Source organism: Electrophorus electricus, chromosome 6 (genome assembly GCF_041902795.1).
Source record: "Electrophorus electricus isolate QZ-2024a chromosome 6, ASM4190279v1, whole genome shotgun sequence".
Taxonomy (NCBI): domain Eukaryota; kingdom Metazoa; phylum Chordata; class Actinopteri; order Gymnotiformes; family Gymnotidae; genus Electrophorus; species Electrophorus electricus.
The window spans coordinates 29,793,829-29,809,019 of NC_137502.1; the positions used below are offsets into that span (position 1 = coordinate 29,793,829).

Below are 15,191 nucleotides of genomic sequence, written 5' to 3' on the forward strand. Positions count from 1 at the left end.
GCCAGGAGGGAGACAGAGAAAGAGAGAGAAAGTGTGTGTGTGTTTGTATGTTTCTGTCTGTGTATCCATTAGGGTAAGCCAGAGACTGAAACCCACTGCAAACTCAAACCAAACTCCCGGCATATACGTAGCGCATATTTCTGTGCAGACCTTGGCCCAACATTCTGCTCATCTGCAGTAACACGTGTTTAATTATCTGTTCAAAATTGTCAAGCAGAACTCATCTGAGTGACTTACTGGTTTAAAGGAGTCCTTGTCAACCTTGGCTTCCATCTCCCATATGTGATGACCATCTGAAAATGGTAAGATGTAGAACTCATTATTTTTCACATTTTACACTTATTTTATAATATACACATGAGACAGAATTACATGCTCACCAACCACTTTGTTAGAGACAACTTAGTTTATGCTTACTCCTCAGTGATCAGTTTCTGAGCATAGGACCCAGGACAATGAGATATCGCTCAACCATTTGCACCACATTGTTGACAATGACATTGTAGTGGCACAGGTGTGTTTCTATAGGCGTACATTAGCCACAGCAGGTTACCTAGATTACCTAGCATGCGGTGCCACTGCTGGTTTGGGAATGGTCCATCACCCCATAAACATCCAACCAACAGGGCTCCTGTGGCCAGAAACTGATTGCTGATGAAGAGTTGGGGGTATGACTAACACAAAATGTGCATGGCAACAGCTGGGCGGCAGCCTTTAACTGTACACCTACGAAGTGTGTCTAAGTGTGTGATAAGAGTGTATAAGCCATGGCAAATGAAAGTGTGGACTTCAGTACATAGGGAGATCTATTTTGAATAGTTTGTTCAGGTCCTGCTAGAAATAGACCACAAAAGTGAGACCAAAGCAAAACTAAAACAAAGCTCTGACCTTAACATAATTCAGTGTGTGGAATCAGAGCCTAAGCATATGGAATTCCTCTCAAAATGATGGACAAACCATCACACTGAGGTAAAACTCTGTGCTCCACGTGACCTTAACTAGAGTTCAAACCGACCAGCCAGTCTGCATGACCCCTATGGCCTTCTGATGTGCGTAGTGGAGCCAGCTGTGAAGCCGGCCCCCGCCCTTACATCATATGAAGCCATCTGGGAAGGTAGAGATCCTGAAGCTGCCCTAACGAGGTGAGCTGGGCCAGGAGAGCATGTGACATGGCCTGGCTACAGAGGGCCCTGACATCACCACCTTGTGGAGTCCCATAACATGTGAGAGGGAGTGCCCAGGGAGGCCCATAAAAACGGCGGCGAACTCAATGTCCCGACAATGAGCAGCACGCCTTAGGCAAAACGGGCATGTCTTTCAAGCTGTTTGCTAACAGGAGGCCATTCGTCATCCTCATTAAAGAGTTTCATTAAACTCTTCTCCTGCCACAAGTTGCCACAACAGGCTTTGCCAGACGAACGCCTCGGGATAAAAGGCACATTAGGATCTCATTTGCTATTTTTATCTGACAGACAACAGCTGAGATGTTTTGGCCTTGAAGGGGAAAAAAACAGGAGGAAAACTGCTGCACAGTGGTACTCGTAAAGCGTTGTACCAGAAAAGAAGGAAGAAAGACCGAAGGTAGTATTGAGCACAGCAAGAAGGAACGCTGCTGTCATCTTCTGATCCAGGATTTAATCTGAATGGGATTTTGAAATTTGTAATGGCTTTCCACTTTCATTTTCTTGCTTAGGCAGATGTGCTCAGAGGGACAAACAAACAAAAAACTCTTATAGAAATAGATCCAGATCATCACCTTCCTGTTTATAACATAAAGCATCACAAAATATTAAGATTACAGTCGACCTCCAGATTAAAATCCACTTAAAGCAGTTTCCATAGCCAGTGAAGGTATCATGTCTCTTATTTTGTTTCTTTTACCAGACATCAGTGGATCCCCTGCATAGTGTAAATGACTTAAGATTACAGTCTTCAACTGGAGGGGCTTCCAAGGCTGAGAATTCCTCAGACTACCAAATGTTTTATTCAGACATTAAATTCCGTGGCTTGCTTTTTTGCGTTTCAAGAGTAAGGTTAGACATTAGACTGGGGTTTAGTGGGTAGCCAGTGAGGACGGCTTGAGTCTGAGACAGGACGCAGCTGTGATGTGGCAACCACTGAGACCAGAACTCTTTTATGAAAGTTGGAGAAGAGGCAGCTCTCTCTCTTTCTCTCTCCCTCACTCTCCCCATAAGAACTTTGCCAGCAGTGAAACATTAGAGCTCTAAGCCATGCTGCCAGGAGCAAATATGTTTTTCAGATCTGGCCTCCTGGCTGCCTTTTATCTTCCGTCCTCACTGAAGTGCTCTTTCGCTCTCACTCCCTCTCCCACATGCTCCACTCGTTTTCATCGTCTCTTCTCTCCTTCTTTTTCTGGCCCTCCCTTATCCCCCCCTTCTCTTTTTTAAAATAAATACCTAAAAATCAAGCCTTTCTTAGGGCTCAGTGCTTCGCTACTGTTCCTGAACTGCTTACTCACTGTGAATAAACTCTTGTGCGAGATTGGGTAAGCATGCCCACCCACTGCTTCTCCATCACCTTCTTGTTTTGTCTATTGCTCGTGCATGAAGGTCAAGGACATCATCTAAAAAAACCCTGTAGAAGATCCAGAGATACCAAACATCCTCATCACTAAGTGCGTCCTCTGCAGCTGTGATGGGGTCCCATAATTAGCTCTCATTCATAATGGGGTCAGAAGCTGCTCCTGGAACAGCATGCCACTGCCAGACTTCCCTTCCAGAATGGCTTGGGCTTCGCAAATCAAAAGGCCCCTTGTGCAGCTGATCGGGGTGGGCTGCAGAGAAAGCCCGGTGCCCCAGGCAGGCAGTAAGGGCGGGGCCAAGCTCCCGCCGTCCAAGTGTCGTACAGTAAACAGGCACAGAGGCTGCCCCATAGGCTTGCTCTCCGGAGGGCTCTGAAAGGAACTGCTTGTTCTCTGGAAGTGGCGCCTAATGGGAAACGCCACCCTCCGCCAAGTGCAGGGATCAGGAAGAGAAAGAAAAGAAAAAGACAAATATATATATATATATATATATATATATATATATATATATATATATATATATATATATATATATATATATATATGTATGTACACACACAGTTTTATACTAGATGCTAGAAGTGAAAGAGAGATAGACAGCAGGGTATTTTAGAATGCAACACACAGAGAGAGAGACAGAGAGAGAGAGAGAGAGACAGACAGACCAACTGAGAACTGCTCAGACTGGGATGACCCTAATTGCAGCTGCTCTTAAGCGCCAGTTTTCCAGAGCACTGATGAGGTGCAGCTGTGGACAGTTCTGCTGGATGAAGGCCTGTTCTTTTGGCACTTTCAAATGCTGCAGAATGAGAGTGCAGCACTAGTAGAAAAAGAAAAAACAAAAACAAAAAAACAAACCAAAATAACAGCCAAAAATGAAAAAGGTGCAGCTCTTGCCTGCGTGCTCTTGCATATGTATGTTCAGGGATGTGGCATACTGTATTTGCTGGGCTGTAACAGGCCAAAAAGGGACAATGCTGGGATTATGGAGGAGCCGTTAATGTACACTGTTTGTTTGTGAAAACGGGCTATTGTTCTAGAAGGTGTCAAGGGACAGGCGGACGTCAGGACGTTTTAGGAGAGGCCATTGTTGTCTAGTGTTGAGAGGGAGTTCCACCGAACAATATTCACCCAGCGAGACTATCACCCTGAACACAGCTGACACCTACACATAAACTCTCTCAACTTCCCTCTCTCAACCAACCCTTAGAATGATACTTCTCTGCATATTTATGTTGCAAGATTAAGCAAGAATGATTAATTCCATATAAGGCTATTGGCCACCCTTTGCCTAAGCATATAAGTTAAGAATGTGCCTAACTTCATTTGGCATGCGTGACTGAGCCTTAACCATGCAAAGCTGCGACTAACTTCAAATATGGCAGTGCAATTTAACACCTTGGTGTCTTTTCGCAGCTTTTGCTTGGGTTTTCCCTGTCCTGGTTAATTTATATAGTTTCGGTGTAAGTAAAGCCATCGGTTGGGCAAGGTGCCCGGCAGATTAGCCGTGAAGAATTCAGTCGAACCATCGTGGCAGACACAAGAAAAAGCCAAAATCAACCTGAACTGTCTGGGGCTGAGCTCCACTCAGACTTATACGTGGACTAAATCAGCTAATGGATGCTGACTCACGCACACAGGGGCACACACGCCTACACATGCACACCAGTCTTCAGCATGACTACTGCATGGCTGTTAATGGAGGTTGACATACATATGCAAACGCATGTGCACTCTCTCTCTCACACACACACAAACACAAACACACACACACACACACACACACACTATTGGGAATGTTGACCTTATTAATCACTCAAACACAGCAACTGGGTAAAAATGTTTCTCTTCCACTCAAAACTGCATTTTCAAAATATCCAATCCCCATTTTGACAGGGCCTCTCATTATTCTTATTGTATATGCTAAAGTTAAGAACAATTATTCATAAGCATTCTACCATAACAAAATACCCTTTTTATTTATTAGTAAACAAAAGTTCCTTTTAAATGATTTTCAACTGAGATATACATTTTCCCCATCAGATTCAGAGAAACTGGTCCATGCTTTTATTTCATCAAGACTGGATTATTGTAATGGTCTTCTAATTGGATACTCTAAAGTTATTAAATCAACCCCAACTTGTACAGAATACAGCAGCCAGAGTCCTTACAAGGGACCACATCAGTCCTGTTCTTTCAGCACTGGCTCCCAATTAAATTTCTAATTGACTTTAAAATACTCTTGTTGACGTATAAAGCACTAAACGGTCTGGCCCCACAGTATCTGAGTGAACTCACTGTATACTATAACCCACCTCGCCTAGTGCACTCTTAAAATGCAGGGTCTCTCTTAGTTCCTAGAATTAGTAAGATTACACTCAGGGGAAGAGTTATGGAACAGCCTTTCAGTTTTAATTTGGGACAGTTTTTTAAATCCAGGTTAAAGACTTACTTATTCACTCAAGTTTTCGGTTAGCTTCCTATATATAAATGTACAGAGCCCTGGAGCCCCTGGTCATAGATTCTGGTGATGTGAGGCGCTGACATGCAGTCACTCGTAGTCACCCTCTGGCCCTCTTTTAGTTCTGCTGCTAGAGATAAACCTGTTGGAGCTGCAGGCTGAACACTGGCACGAGTCCACTGAATATGAACTGCTCATGTGTTACTCATCTTTACACATCTAACAACATCTTTGTGTTTTATTTGCATGTTACCGTGGAGATGGTGCCAACACTGGACTAGACCTGCTCATCAGTGACAAAGAATCCAAGATGACGCCAGAAAATGTGGTAAGCAGATGAACTGATGCTGCCATTTCCATCCTGCCCCTCCATCTACTCCAGTGGACACAGAAACAGCTCACCCACCCTGGACCCACAGGAGCAGCTGAGACTCCCACATCTACACTGAAGTGGCTACTTGGACTAAACATAATGGAATAATGAAATTATGTCCCTAGGAGGACAGGCCCTCCTTTTGAGTCTTGGTCCTCCTGAGGTTTCTTCCCTAAGGAGTTTTTCCTTGCCACTGTCACCTATGGCTTGCTCATTAGGGACCTGGACCCATACACTTGTAAAGCTGCTTTGTGACAACACTATACACTACTATATAAATACATTTGACTTGATTTGACAGGATCGATGCAATGTGATTTTTTAGCATTTTCTAGATTCCCCAGGTAATGCTGAAAGCTCAGTCTTGCTTTTGTTTTTCTAGCATGACTATGTCAGTTGTATCAAAATTCAGAAGTTGGCATGTCTGTCATTCTATATTTAAAGTAGGTTCCACGTTAAGTTTTCTGTTGCTGATACTAGGTCAACTAGCTGTAGAGCCAGAGTTTTGGGTTACTGGTGCTCTAGGTAAAATGCAAAAAATCTGTTTACATTCAAGGAGGTTGTCTTTGCTGAATCACTACCAACTTGCTTTCCTAATGACTGATGGACCGTAGATGAAGTCCAAAACAACCGTGACCTATTTTAGGCAAGCGCTTCCTCTGGATTTGTAAATAGCTATAGAAACAGATGTGGTGTCAATAAGTAATTTTAAATTTAATCACTACTCATATATTTCAGTAGCTGTGCACTTCAACAGTTCCCTGAATTCAGCCATGACAAAATACCCTTTTTATTAGTAAACAAGGGCTCCTTTTAAATGGTTTTCAAGAGGAGACTGCTAAAGTAGTTCAGCAGCTGGGCAGCCAGTGAGAGACCCAAACAGTCCAGATGTGAAAGCACTCCTCCGTCATGAGGGAGTTGCTTTGTGTCTGACTATTTCTTTCTCTTTCTCCCTCCGTGCTAGGAATCCCCACTGATCTTTAATAGACTCACCCACACTCACATGAACATTTGTGCATGCACACATACATGCACGCACACAAACTCACACATACACACGCACACACACACACACATCTGAGAAAGACACTAGACATCAGCCTTGCTAAAAGGGGAGGGGTATGCAAACACCATTCAGATCCGTTATTACACATTTGCATACAAACGGTTATGCCAGCAAGTTTTACATGGCATCCAACTGCATCAGGATCTCTGGCCCGTCTGATCTGGCAGCTTTGGGGAGACAGGAAGTGCATGCTAACCTCTCGGTTGGGTTTTATCGCAACTGTCAGTGGGGCGGGGATAAAGGAAGAGTACTATGGAGAGCCTAGGGATCAGGTCACACTGCAATGTCTGAGGGCATAGAGGACAGACATCTGTCATCCCAGACTTGCTCACACACACATACACACACACACAGACACACACACACAGACACACACGCGCGCGTGCATGCTGCAACCATTGATGATGTGGATCTTGACTTGGCACGATGGCTGCGAGCAGGCTATGAGTGGCACCGTGTACAAGCCACAGACTGAATCATGGCTCTTGGATGAAGTTCCTCTCGAGTGAGCATTTCTGTCCACGTGAACATTCGCTTTGTGCTGTGACAGCAGGCTAGCTGCACTCAGTCAAACACTCACTTTCATGTTCTTTAAAATTGCACACATCAGAGTGCTGCTGTTATAACGTCATTCCTTTACCAAATAAATACTATAGACAAATCTTACATTTGGATCTTTAACTTCAGAAAAACAAATGGTGAATTTATTTTCAGAAATCTACAGAGAGAAACATTAAATAACGATTCCTTAATTTACTTAGTATAGTTTGACATAATGATTACATAGTTCAAATCAACTTGGTCTTTTTACCAATAGGGCTGACAGGACTAAGAGGGCAGACAATTCCTTTCACTTTGAGGATCTCTCTTTGCCCTCTGATCACTAAACCCATTCTTGTATTTTTATTTCTCTGAGAGATACACTGGATGTGCAGCGGGTAGAGAAGTGCAACGTTACCCAGGAGAGAGCGAGAAGGAGAGAGAGAAGGTGTGTGTGTGTGAGAGAGAGAGTGTGAGGTAGGTGGAGAGATTTCCTCATGAGTCAGACTATGAGAAACCCTTCTTCACATGCTGAGGCATGCCCAGCGCCCACTCACACCTATCTTTCACCTGTCATCACATTTGTACTGATCCACTTTATCTCGCTGCATTAGTTAGAGCAAAAGATGCATGCGGCAGTCGCCGATTCAGCACATAAAGTACTGTGAATGCAAATGGAAAGTGGGATTCCTAACAGTGTTTTATGCCAGTGGTGTGTACTGCTATGGTAGACCTCCCTGTATCACTGGCTGAAGTAGTGGCAGAACTATTCCATGCTGGGTGGCAGGACAGAGAGAGAGAGAGAGAGAGAGTGAGAGAGGGAGAAAAAGAGTGTGCTGTCGTGGCTAATGGAGGCGGCCTGGCAGAGGGGAGTTTCCATGTGAGGATTGCCCAAGAATCCCCATGTAGTGCCAGACACAGGGAAACCCTCTTCGTAAACAAGAGCACACGCCCTTCATCCAGCCAGCAAAGACACATATGAGCCCCAACACACACACACACACACACACACACACACACACACACACACACACACACACACACACCACAGCAAAACCAGTGGCTAAAGTCCAAGAAAATCTTAATGATATGTTGTTTGAACTAGCACATTTAAGAATCTCAAATACTGTCTATGCAGACAACTTGCGGGCATTCAAAAATGAAGGAAAATGTGTTCTTGGCTGTTTGTACTGAAAATAATGTTATATTTTCCCTGATATCACAGAATTCGCAAAAACTGATGTAAACTGACACAAAAACATGTATCCTTTCATAAATATCCAAGGCCTGCTTATGAAGATGATCACAAAAATGTTTTGATAGAATAACATGGGTGCAACTGCAAGAAAATTTGAGCTCTTGCTGAAGAAATTAATATCTCATTGTTCTAGCCTGCTCCAGCAAAATGGCTGCCAAAACAGGACGCCGACGTTATTCTAGGTCTCAGCGGCCTAGCGTGTCCTGGAGCCCTCTCTTCACAGGTAGAACAATGAAGGTGCTTCCTCCAGCCTCGCTCCGCGAGCTATGGGATATCCAGCATGTTTACACCCCTCAGCTTCTTCCCTTCCTCTACCTCTTGTGAGTTTTTCCTCTGCTTTTTTTTTTAATTAATTTTTTTTTTTTTTTTTTACTAACTCAATTTTTACTAATTTTTACTCAATTTTTACTTTTTTTACTAAGTCAATTACTGTTTGTAAACCTCTGGTATCAACAGCTGGGGGTTATAACTGAACCTATTCTTGTCTTTTTATGTCCTTGAGAGATATATTGGACATTTGATGTGTTGCTGCTAGAGTAGCGCAGGATGTTACATTGTCCAGGAGGGAGTGAGAGACAGAGGGTGAAAGAGAGAGAGAGCAAGAGGGTGAGGAAGTAAAAGAAGGTGCGAGAGAGAGAGGGGGTGAGAGAAAAAAAAATCAAAACAAACATCCAGGCACAAGGGACAGTGGAGACGGCCACATTTGCTGTTTGCACTTCATTCCTAGGCGGTGCAGGCAATGGAAAGTTCTAGAAATGTAAATCTGTTGGGTTAAAAATACAGCACATTAATGTGCTCCACATGTAGTACTCTGGCAGAGAGAGAGGGATATTTTGACGGCAGAGAAGGGAGCGAGGGAGGGAAGTAGCGGTCTGAAGGGGCGTGACAGAGTGTGCACACGCAAGGGTATGAGGATGCACACATATATACAGGCTTTAGAGAATTTTGGATGAAGGGGACCCACAGATATATACATGGATACGTTTTATCTCTGTGGGTTAAAATGGATAAACCTGGACAGACAGCAACCATAAACCACAAATGCCCTACTTTTGAAAAGCTTTTATCTGGCTTAGAGCCACATGGAATCCCAATGTAGCCTTTCCAAGCACTTAGATGGAGCAAGGAGGACTAGGTCAATTAAGACTGGCCTGACTCCATCCAGCTGTTCTATGGTCCAACCACCACCACACACACAGTTGGAAAGGGCTCCCCTACCTTGCGCTTTCTCCACGAACACCACCTTGGAGTCAGGTTGGAAGTTGTGTCCACTGAGAGCCATCCTGTCTCCCCCTGAGGTGCTACCACTCTCCATGCTCTGCCGGTCCACCAGTGGCAGCTCCTGCGCAGACCGCTGGGCTAACAGCACACGGGAACAACACGAAATGAGCGCGGTAAAGCCGAATTCAAGGTGGCCTCAGTAAAACTGGTTTAGTCTTTAAGATGTCACAATTCACATTGGGCAAAAAAATATGTCTCCTGTAGCCTGAACTTTATGTGCTCCTAAAAAGTCCTGAACATGGGTTTATTGAGATAAATATTCTACAGCTGTATTCGTTCTGGGGATAATTATTTTAACTAAGAAAATCAATAAACAATCATCAATAGCCAACTCATCAAAAACCAATCATTTACTATAATGCCAGTGAGAAAATGCATCAGAATAGTCTTGGAATCTGGTTAAGATACTGAGCAGGCATGACGCAAGAACATAAAAAGCTCATGAAAACCTTATCCTCTACAAATAAACTCTAAAGAAGCCTGGCTAGCTCGCTGTTTGCTGATATGTTTCATATTGCTGCTGTTTTCAGTAACCGACTGGCCACGCACCAGAAATCCCTCCTATTTTATGAGCTGTGCTCACCGTGTAATGATCCTTCTCATTTGCCTCATAGTATATGACAACTCCTGGCAAACGGCAGTTCCAAGAACTGCCATTGGAAGACAAAAATGTGTGATAAACTTTCATCCAGTGGTCAAGAAAGTCACACTGAATAGCTGAAGAAATACGTTAGCCAAGTCTGCTCACAAACGCTACAGCTAGTCACGTCAATACCGCTGTAAATTCTGCTGCATCTTCCACATTTAATGTGTCACAGTGGGAAGTGACCTCCACAGGGCTGACACATTCTTATCACTTTTAAATATCACGGCTGTTGTATGGGTGCATGGAGGAAGACCAAAAAAAGACAGCAGCCATTCCCAACGGCCAAAAGTTAGCCGTTAAAAGCATACGTGATCTCGCGATGAGGCGTGTCTACTCACAGCACTCGATGGGATTGGAGGCCGCCTGGAGGGAGACCGTCCTGCCATTGGGTTGGTTAATGTGGACGCGGAACACCATCCTCACGCGCGTGTTCTTCCGCCCAATGTCCGTCTCGCCTTTCCGTAGTTCGATGTCAGAGTTCCGCAGCTTCAGAATCCCAGCACAGTCGATTCTTGAACAAAACAAAAGACATAAATCCATTTTAATTGACAAAAGGGAGATGCACACCGTTGGACGACGATTCAATAAACATATATATTTCAGAAAAACAATGGCAGATACAGGCTGGTTTTTTTTACTGTCTTTTCTGCCTAAATTCCTCTTTTGGCTCTCCTGGTTTTCATGGTACTCAAGAGTATTCATTAAACACTTCATAAATGTCCTCACTCTTTCATCCTGTATTCAACCTCAGCTTTTCACAAAGACAATTTAATCACCATTACATTTCTAGCAATTACTGAGTGCTATTTGCGTCAGTGGTATTAATACATTCATAGCAATGATGGTCTTTGGCAAAACCAGGTTAGGGGAAACATTTGAGAAACGACCATCAACCCTCAGCAAAGAGATCATCCTAAATTCTTACATATCTGTTTTAGTAAGATTAATCTGAATAAAGAAATTAAGATGGCTGAGGTGGACTGGAAGCATTAATATGTCAAATAGCAGACTCAAGTGGCCCCAGGAAGCAGTCGACAGCTTCATAACTCCGGTTCTTGGTCTGTGCTAAATGCCCTCCAAAATTCACCACATAAAATCCTCCTTTCAAAAACAACAATGTTCCTCACTTCCATTACTTCGTTGCAAACACGTTAGAACCATCAGCCGACAGATGTTTGTTGGAACGCCTTCCTGAAGGCTGACGGGGAGGTGCTTGGGGAGTTATAAAACCCGAGTTCAGTAATCCGCCCATTAAAGGGTGGGAGGAAAGTGCTGAGGTGAGCAGACCGCTACTGCTCCGCTCATGTGCCAGACCCCGCATTCCCGTTAGAGGCTCCCCACACCATCCTGAGGCCTCGTGTAACATGAGCCTTTGGTTCCCGGGTGGTAAACCCATGGTGCTGGGGCTCCACAAACTCACGCATGCATACACCCGCACCACATACAGACACAGAATACACACACACTTATTCACAGCCAGGAACTAAGAAGGTGTCATAAAAGTAGGACTGGCTTTATATTTGATTTTAAAGTTCATGTCTACATGTATTTTACCACTGTTGCATACAATACTTGGACAGAAATATATACAGACTAGGCGTTTCAGAGTTGTACTTGTGGTCTGTTTAGCACAAAATAACTAAAGCTCTAAATAACTCTTCTATCTCATCCTAATTCTAGACCTCTTTAGCTCTCTTTTCTTCTCTCTCTCTCTCTCTCTCTCTCTCTCTCTCTCTCTCTCTCTCTCTCCCCCTCTGAGCCTATAACCAGAAGAAATACTAACTTTTTTACTTTTTCTTTATCAAATAAACTGAAATTTTCTTCTTTTTTTAAAGCATGGTTCCTTTCACGACCCCCCGCCCCCCACCATACACACACACAGACACACGCACACACAGACGTACACAGACACACAGACACACACAGACACACCCTTGTACACACTCACATGGCCCTCATGTTACTCTCAGGCAGGAGTGGAATCTCCAGCACTTTGGTGTTGGCCTGCATGACCTCGTGGCTGGGCGTGGACACTGTCTTGCCCGTGATGCGGTGGACCTGGTAGAAGGCGTGCGGTCGCAGCAGGCGGTCGTCGGCCGTGCCGATGAACAGCTGCAGGGTCAGTGGCTCGCTCTCCACGTAGCCATGAAGCTGGAAGACAGACATGTGCTCAAACCCTACGGGCTTCTCTCTCTGTTTCATACCCCCCTAGACATGAAACCTTCTCTGCTGACACAACCGGGTGATATCCAACCACTATCAACATATCAACATAACTACAGCAAGCTACCACTGAGATAATTTATATCTACTGAGTATCTTCATATCTCTGATTATCCAAATAACAGTCACTGTCTGTAATATATTCATAAAAAGGTATTGACGTCTTTGGCAAGTTTAAGATGAGCATTGCGTGGCTGACATGTTCAGTTCTCCAGGGAGGTGAGCAGTATTCGAGGTGAAAAGGCTGGAGAACTTTGTATATTTACTTAAGCAGATATGTTTATGTCTGGCATTTCAGTTTAGGCAGACAGATGTGGGGGAGAGGGAACGAGGGAGAGAGGGAGGGAGAGCGGCAGAGAGAGAGAGACCTTCCCCTCCCTTCATCGCATTATCACCCACTAGAGGAATGCTAAGACTCTGGCTGTTCGTGGCACGGAGGCGCCCCTGTCCACACGTCCTTGCGCTGGGTCCAGCCCTTGTTCTCTTGCTCTACGCGGTCCGATTCCACTAGACGCGGCACCTCTGCGCAGTAGCGAAGGGAGTGGCACAGCAAGATCCGCCCAGGCCTGCTGTGTCGAGCGCTCAAGACACGTGCACTTCAGTGACTTGTAAAGAAAGGAGGCATGTAGGGCGCAACACGCAAAGAGGACCATTCGTACTGCACCGCCCTCTAAAAAAAGATTCCGGAAAGAATCATTTCCAAGCTAAATGGAAATTTGGTTGTAGACAGAATGCTTTTAGGTCAGACTCAATAGTGACCAATTTCCAGAAAAAAGAAGAGGGGAAAGAACAGGTCAGAACTGATCAGAAATAAGGAATGAGTTACTGTAAAATGAAATCACTGTACTAAAGCACTATTTTCTTAAAGTGTTTAACCAAAATAACCACGATCAGCTGACCATGTGCTGACCATCCACTTAATTAAGGCTCAGTTTTCACTGTGATTAGGCTACCTGCGTTAAAGACCAATAACACTAACAACAGGATAATTTGAATAATCCATGGTCCTATCCAACATAGGATTTAGGGATTTTGTCTCTTTCCTGTAGCAACACTATTTTGTGTGTTGACAGAACCACTCTCCAATGAGATGGATTTCCTGAGAGAGCTGACAGCACACACAGGAGCCCATAGCTGCTGTGGGGCTTAGGAGCTGCTTACAGCTACCATCCATCCCTCCGAATGCACATGCGGTCGGACGTCAGCCATCCCTTGGCAAAAAACCCCCACGAGGCCCAGCTAAACAGTAGGCTCCAGGATGAAAAACCGAGGATCAGAGTGATGCATAGGGTTGGAAGAGGGTGAAGTGCAGGAGGTACATGAAGGCTGATTGGACAGCATCCAGAAGAGAGCACACTCTGTAATAATCTGGTGGTTTACAAGATGGGACAGCCTTGTGTGAGGCACCTCCTCCCCACTTACACACACATACACACACACACCCACCCACACAGAGTGAAACACCCACACCCCCACTTTCAGCAGGCTGCCAGAAACGTGTGCGGTTCAGACAAGCCGCCTCCACCGTGTGCCGGCCCCCATGATGTCAGCGCTGCACTGGGAACTTTTACTAAACAAAAGGCAGCCTGTGTAGTGGGGCGGAAACTGCGGTGAGCTCCTAAAAAAATAGGGGGTTAGGAGAGAGAAAGAGAGAGCGAGACAGAGAGAGAGAGAGAGAGAGAGAGAGAGAGAGAGAGAGAGAGAGAGACAGAGGGGGTCTGCTGGGTTCTTCACAGGACAGTGGTGTGGAGTCATACGTTTAGCATCATATGCACCTCATTAAGCCAAAGTAAAGTGTCCAAGCCAGCAGCAGATGTGAACGGAGGTGTTGGGGGCAGAGTGCTTGAGCAGCCACTGGCCAGATCCAAGCGACAGTTCTCCTTTGTGTATTGTGTAGCTCCACTAGATAGAGTGCCATAGGATCTCCAGATAGGAGACCGGGAGATGTGTGTGGTCAAATTCCCAGCTACCGACCAGTAGTTAGTTTTTGCTTCTGTCCTCTATGACTTATGACCTCCATTCATTACGGTCTTTGCCCAAGTGGTGTGGCTGACATCCATGAACAAGCAGAAAAGATCACAGGAGACGGGTGAGTCACCAGTGTCTGTTACAGAACTGACTGGACTGTGTTGCCGTCAGGACATTGTGGTCTTGTGTAATACTTTAAGTATTTCACCCACTCCTCTGAGTTTTATCATTGCGTTATGCCTAAAACATACAGCCAGCTACCACATGGTCACTGCTGATTGTTAAGTGGACCCTTAACAGTGAGTGGACTGCTTTCAGCCCAAATAAGCAGTTCTCATCAGGTAAAAGTACACACTGAATTGATTAATTGCCTGACTCCCCTGAATGAGACATAACCATGAAGACCAAGATTCCAAATTAGAACACAAAAATTTGCCTGACCAAAGACTGCCTTAAAGAAAAATAATCCTTATGAGCATAAAAAATATTTTGCAGTTTGAGCTGATGAGTTTAAAAGAAGCTTGCTTGTATGCCAGCCATGTAGGAATAAAGGCTAATTCCATCTCTCCCCTGGTACAGTGCCATTTACCACAGTCAGCTTCAAAGAGGAAGCAGAGCAAATCACAGGAGGAAGATGACAGAGACACAAAGATGTAGATGAATACCTGAACCACTGGGTGTCCTCCTGCCAGTGCTTTCACAGCCCCTCTGCTGCCCTCGGTCTCATAATGGGCACGATGGTGAGATTTAGGCTGGACCTCGATCTGCAGGCTGTATGGCCCAGAACTGGAGGGCAGCTGCCAATCAAGAGCTGGCAGGGAGGGGCTAAATAT

The 15,191-nt window shown here is 44.8% G+C and overlaps 1 protein-coding gene across 4 annotated transcripts in view; it reads right to left on the reverse strand.

Moving 5' to 3' along the window:
- The window catches only part of nfatc1 (nuclear factor of activated T cells 1), a 34,571-nt gene that overhangs the window by 16,207 nt on the left and 3,173 nt on the right, over positions 1–15,191 (reverse strand). For all 4 annotated transcript variants that reach the window (XM_027019544.3, XM_081716346.1, XM_081716348.1 and 1 more), the window contains exons 3-7: positions 15,024–15,183; positions 12,116–12,318; positions 10,506–10,678; positions 9,459–9,599; positions 238–293 (exon numbers count right to left, since the gene is read on the reverse strand). In XM_027019544.3, the coding sequence (XP_026875345.2) occupies positions 238–293; positions 9,459–9,599; positions 10,506–10,678; positions 12,116–12,318; positions 15,024–15,183 (733 nt within the window). The remainder of the gene's footprint in view (positions 1–237; positions 294–9,458; positions 9,600–10,505; positions 10,679–12,115; positions 12,319–15,023; positions 15,184–15,191) is intronic.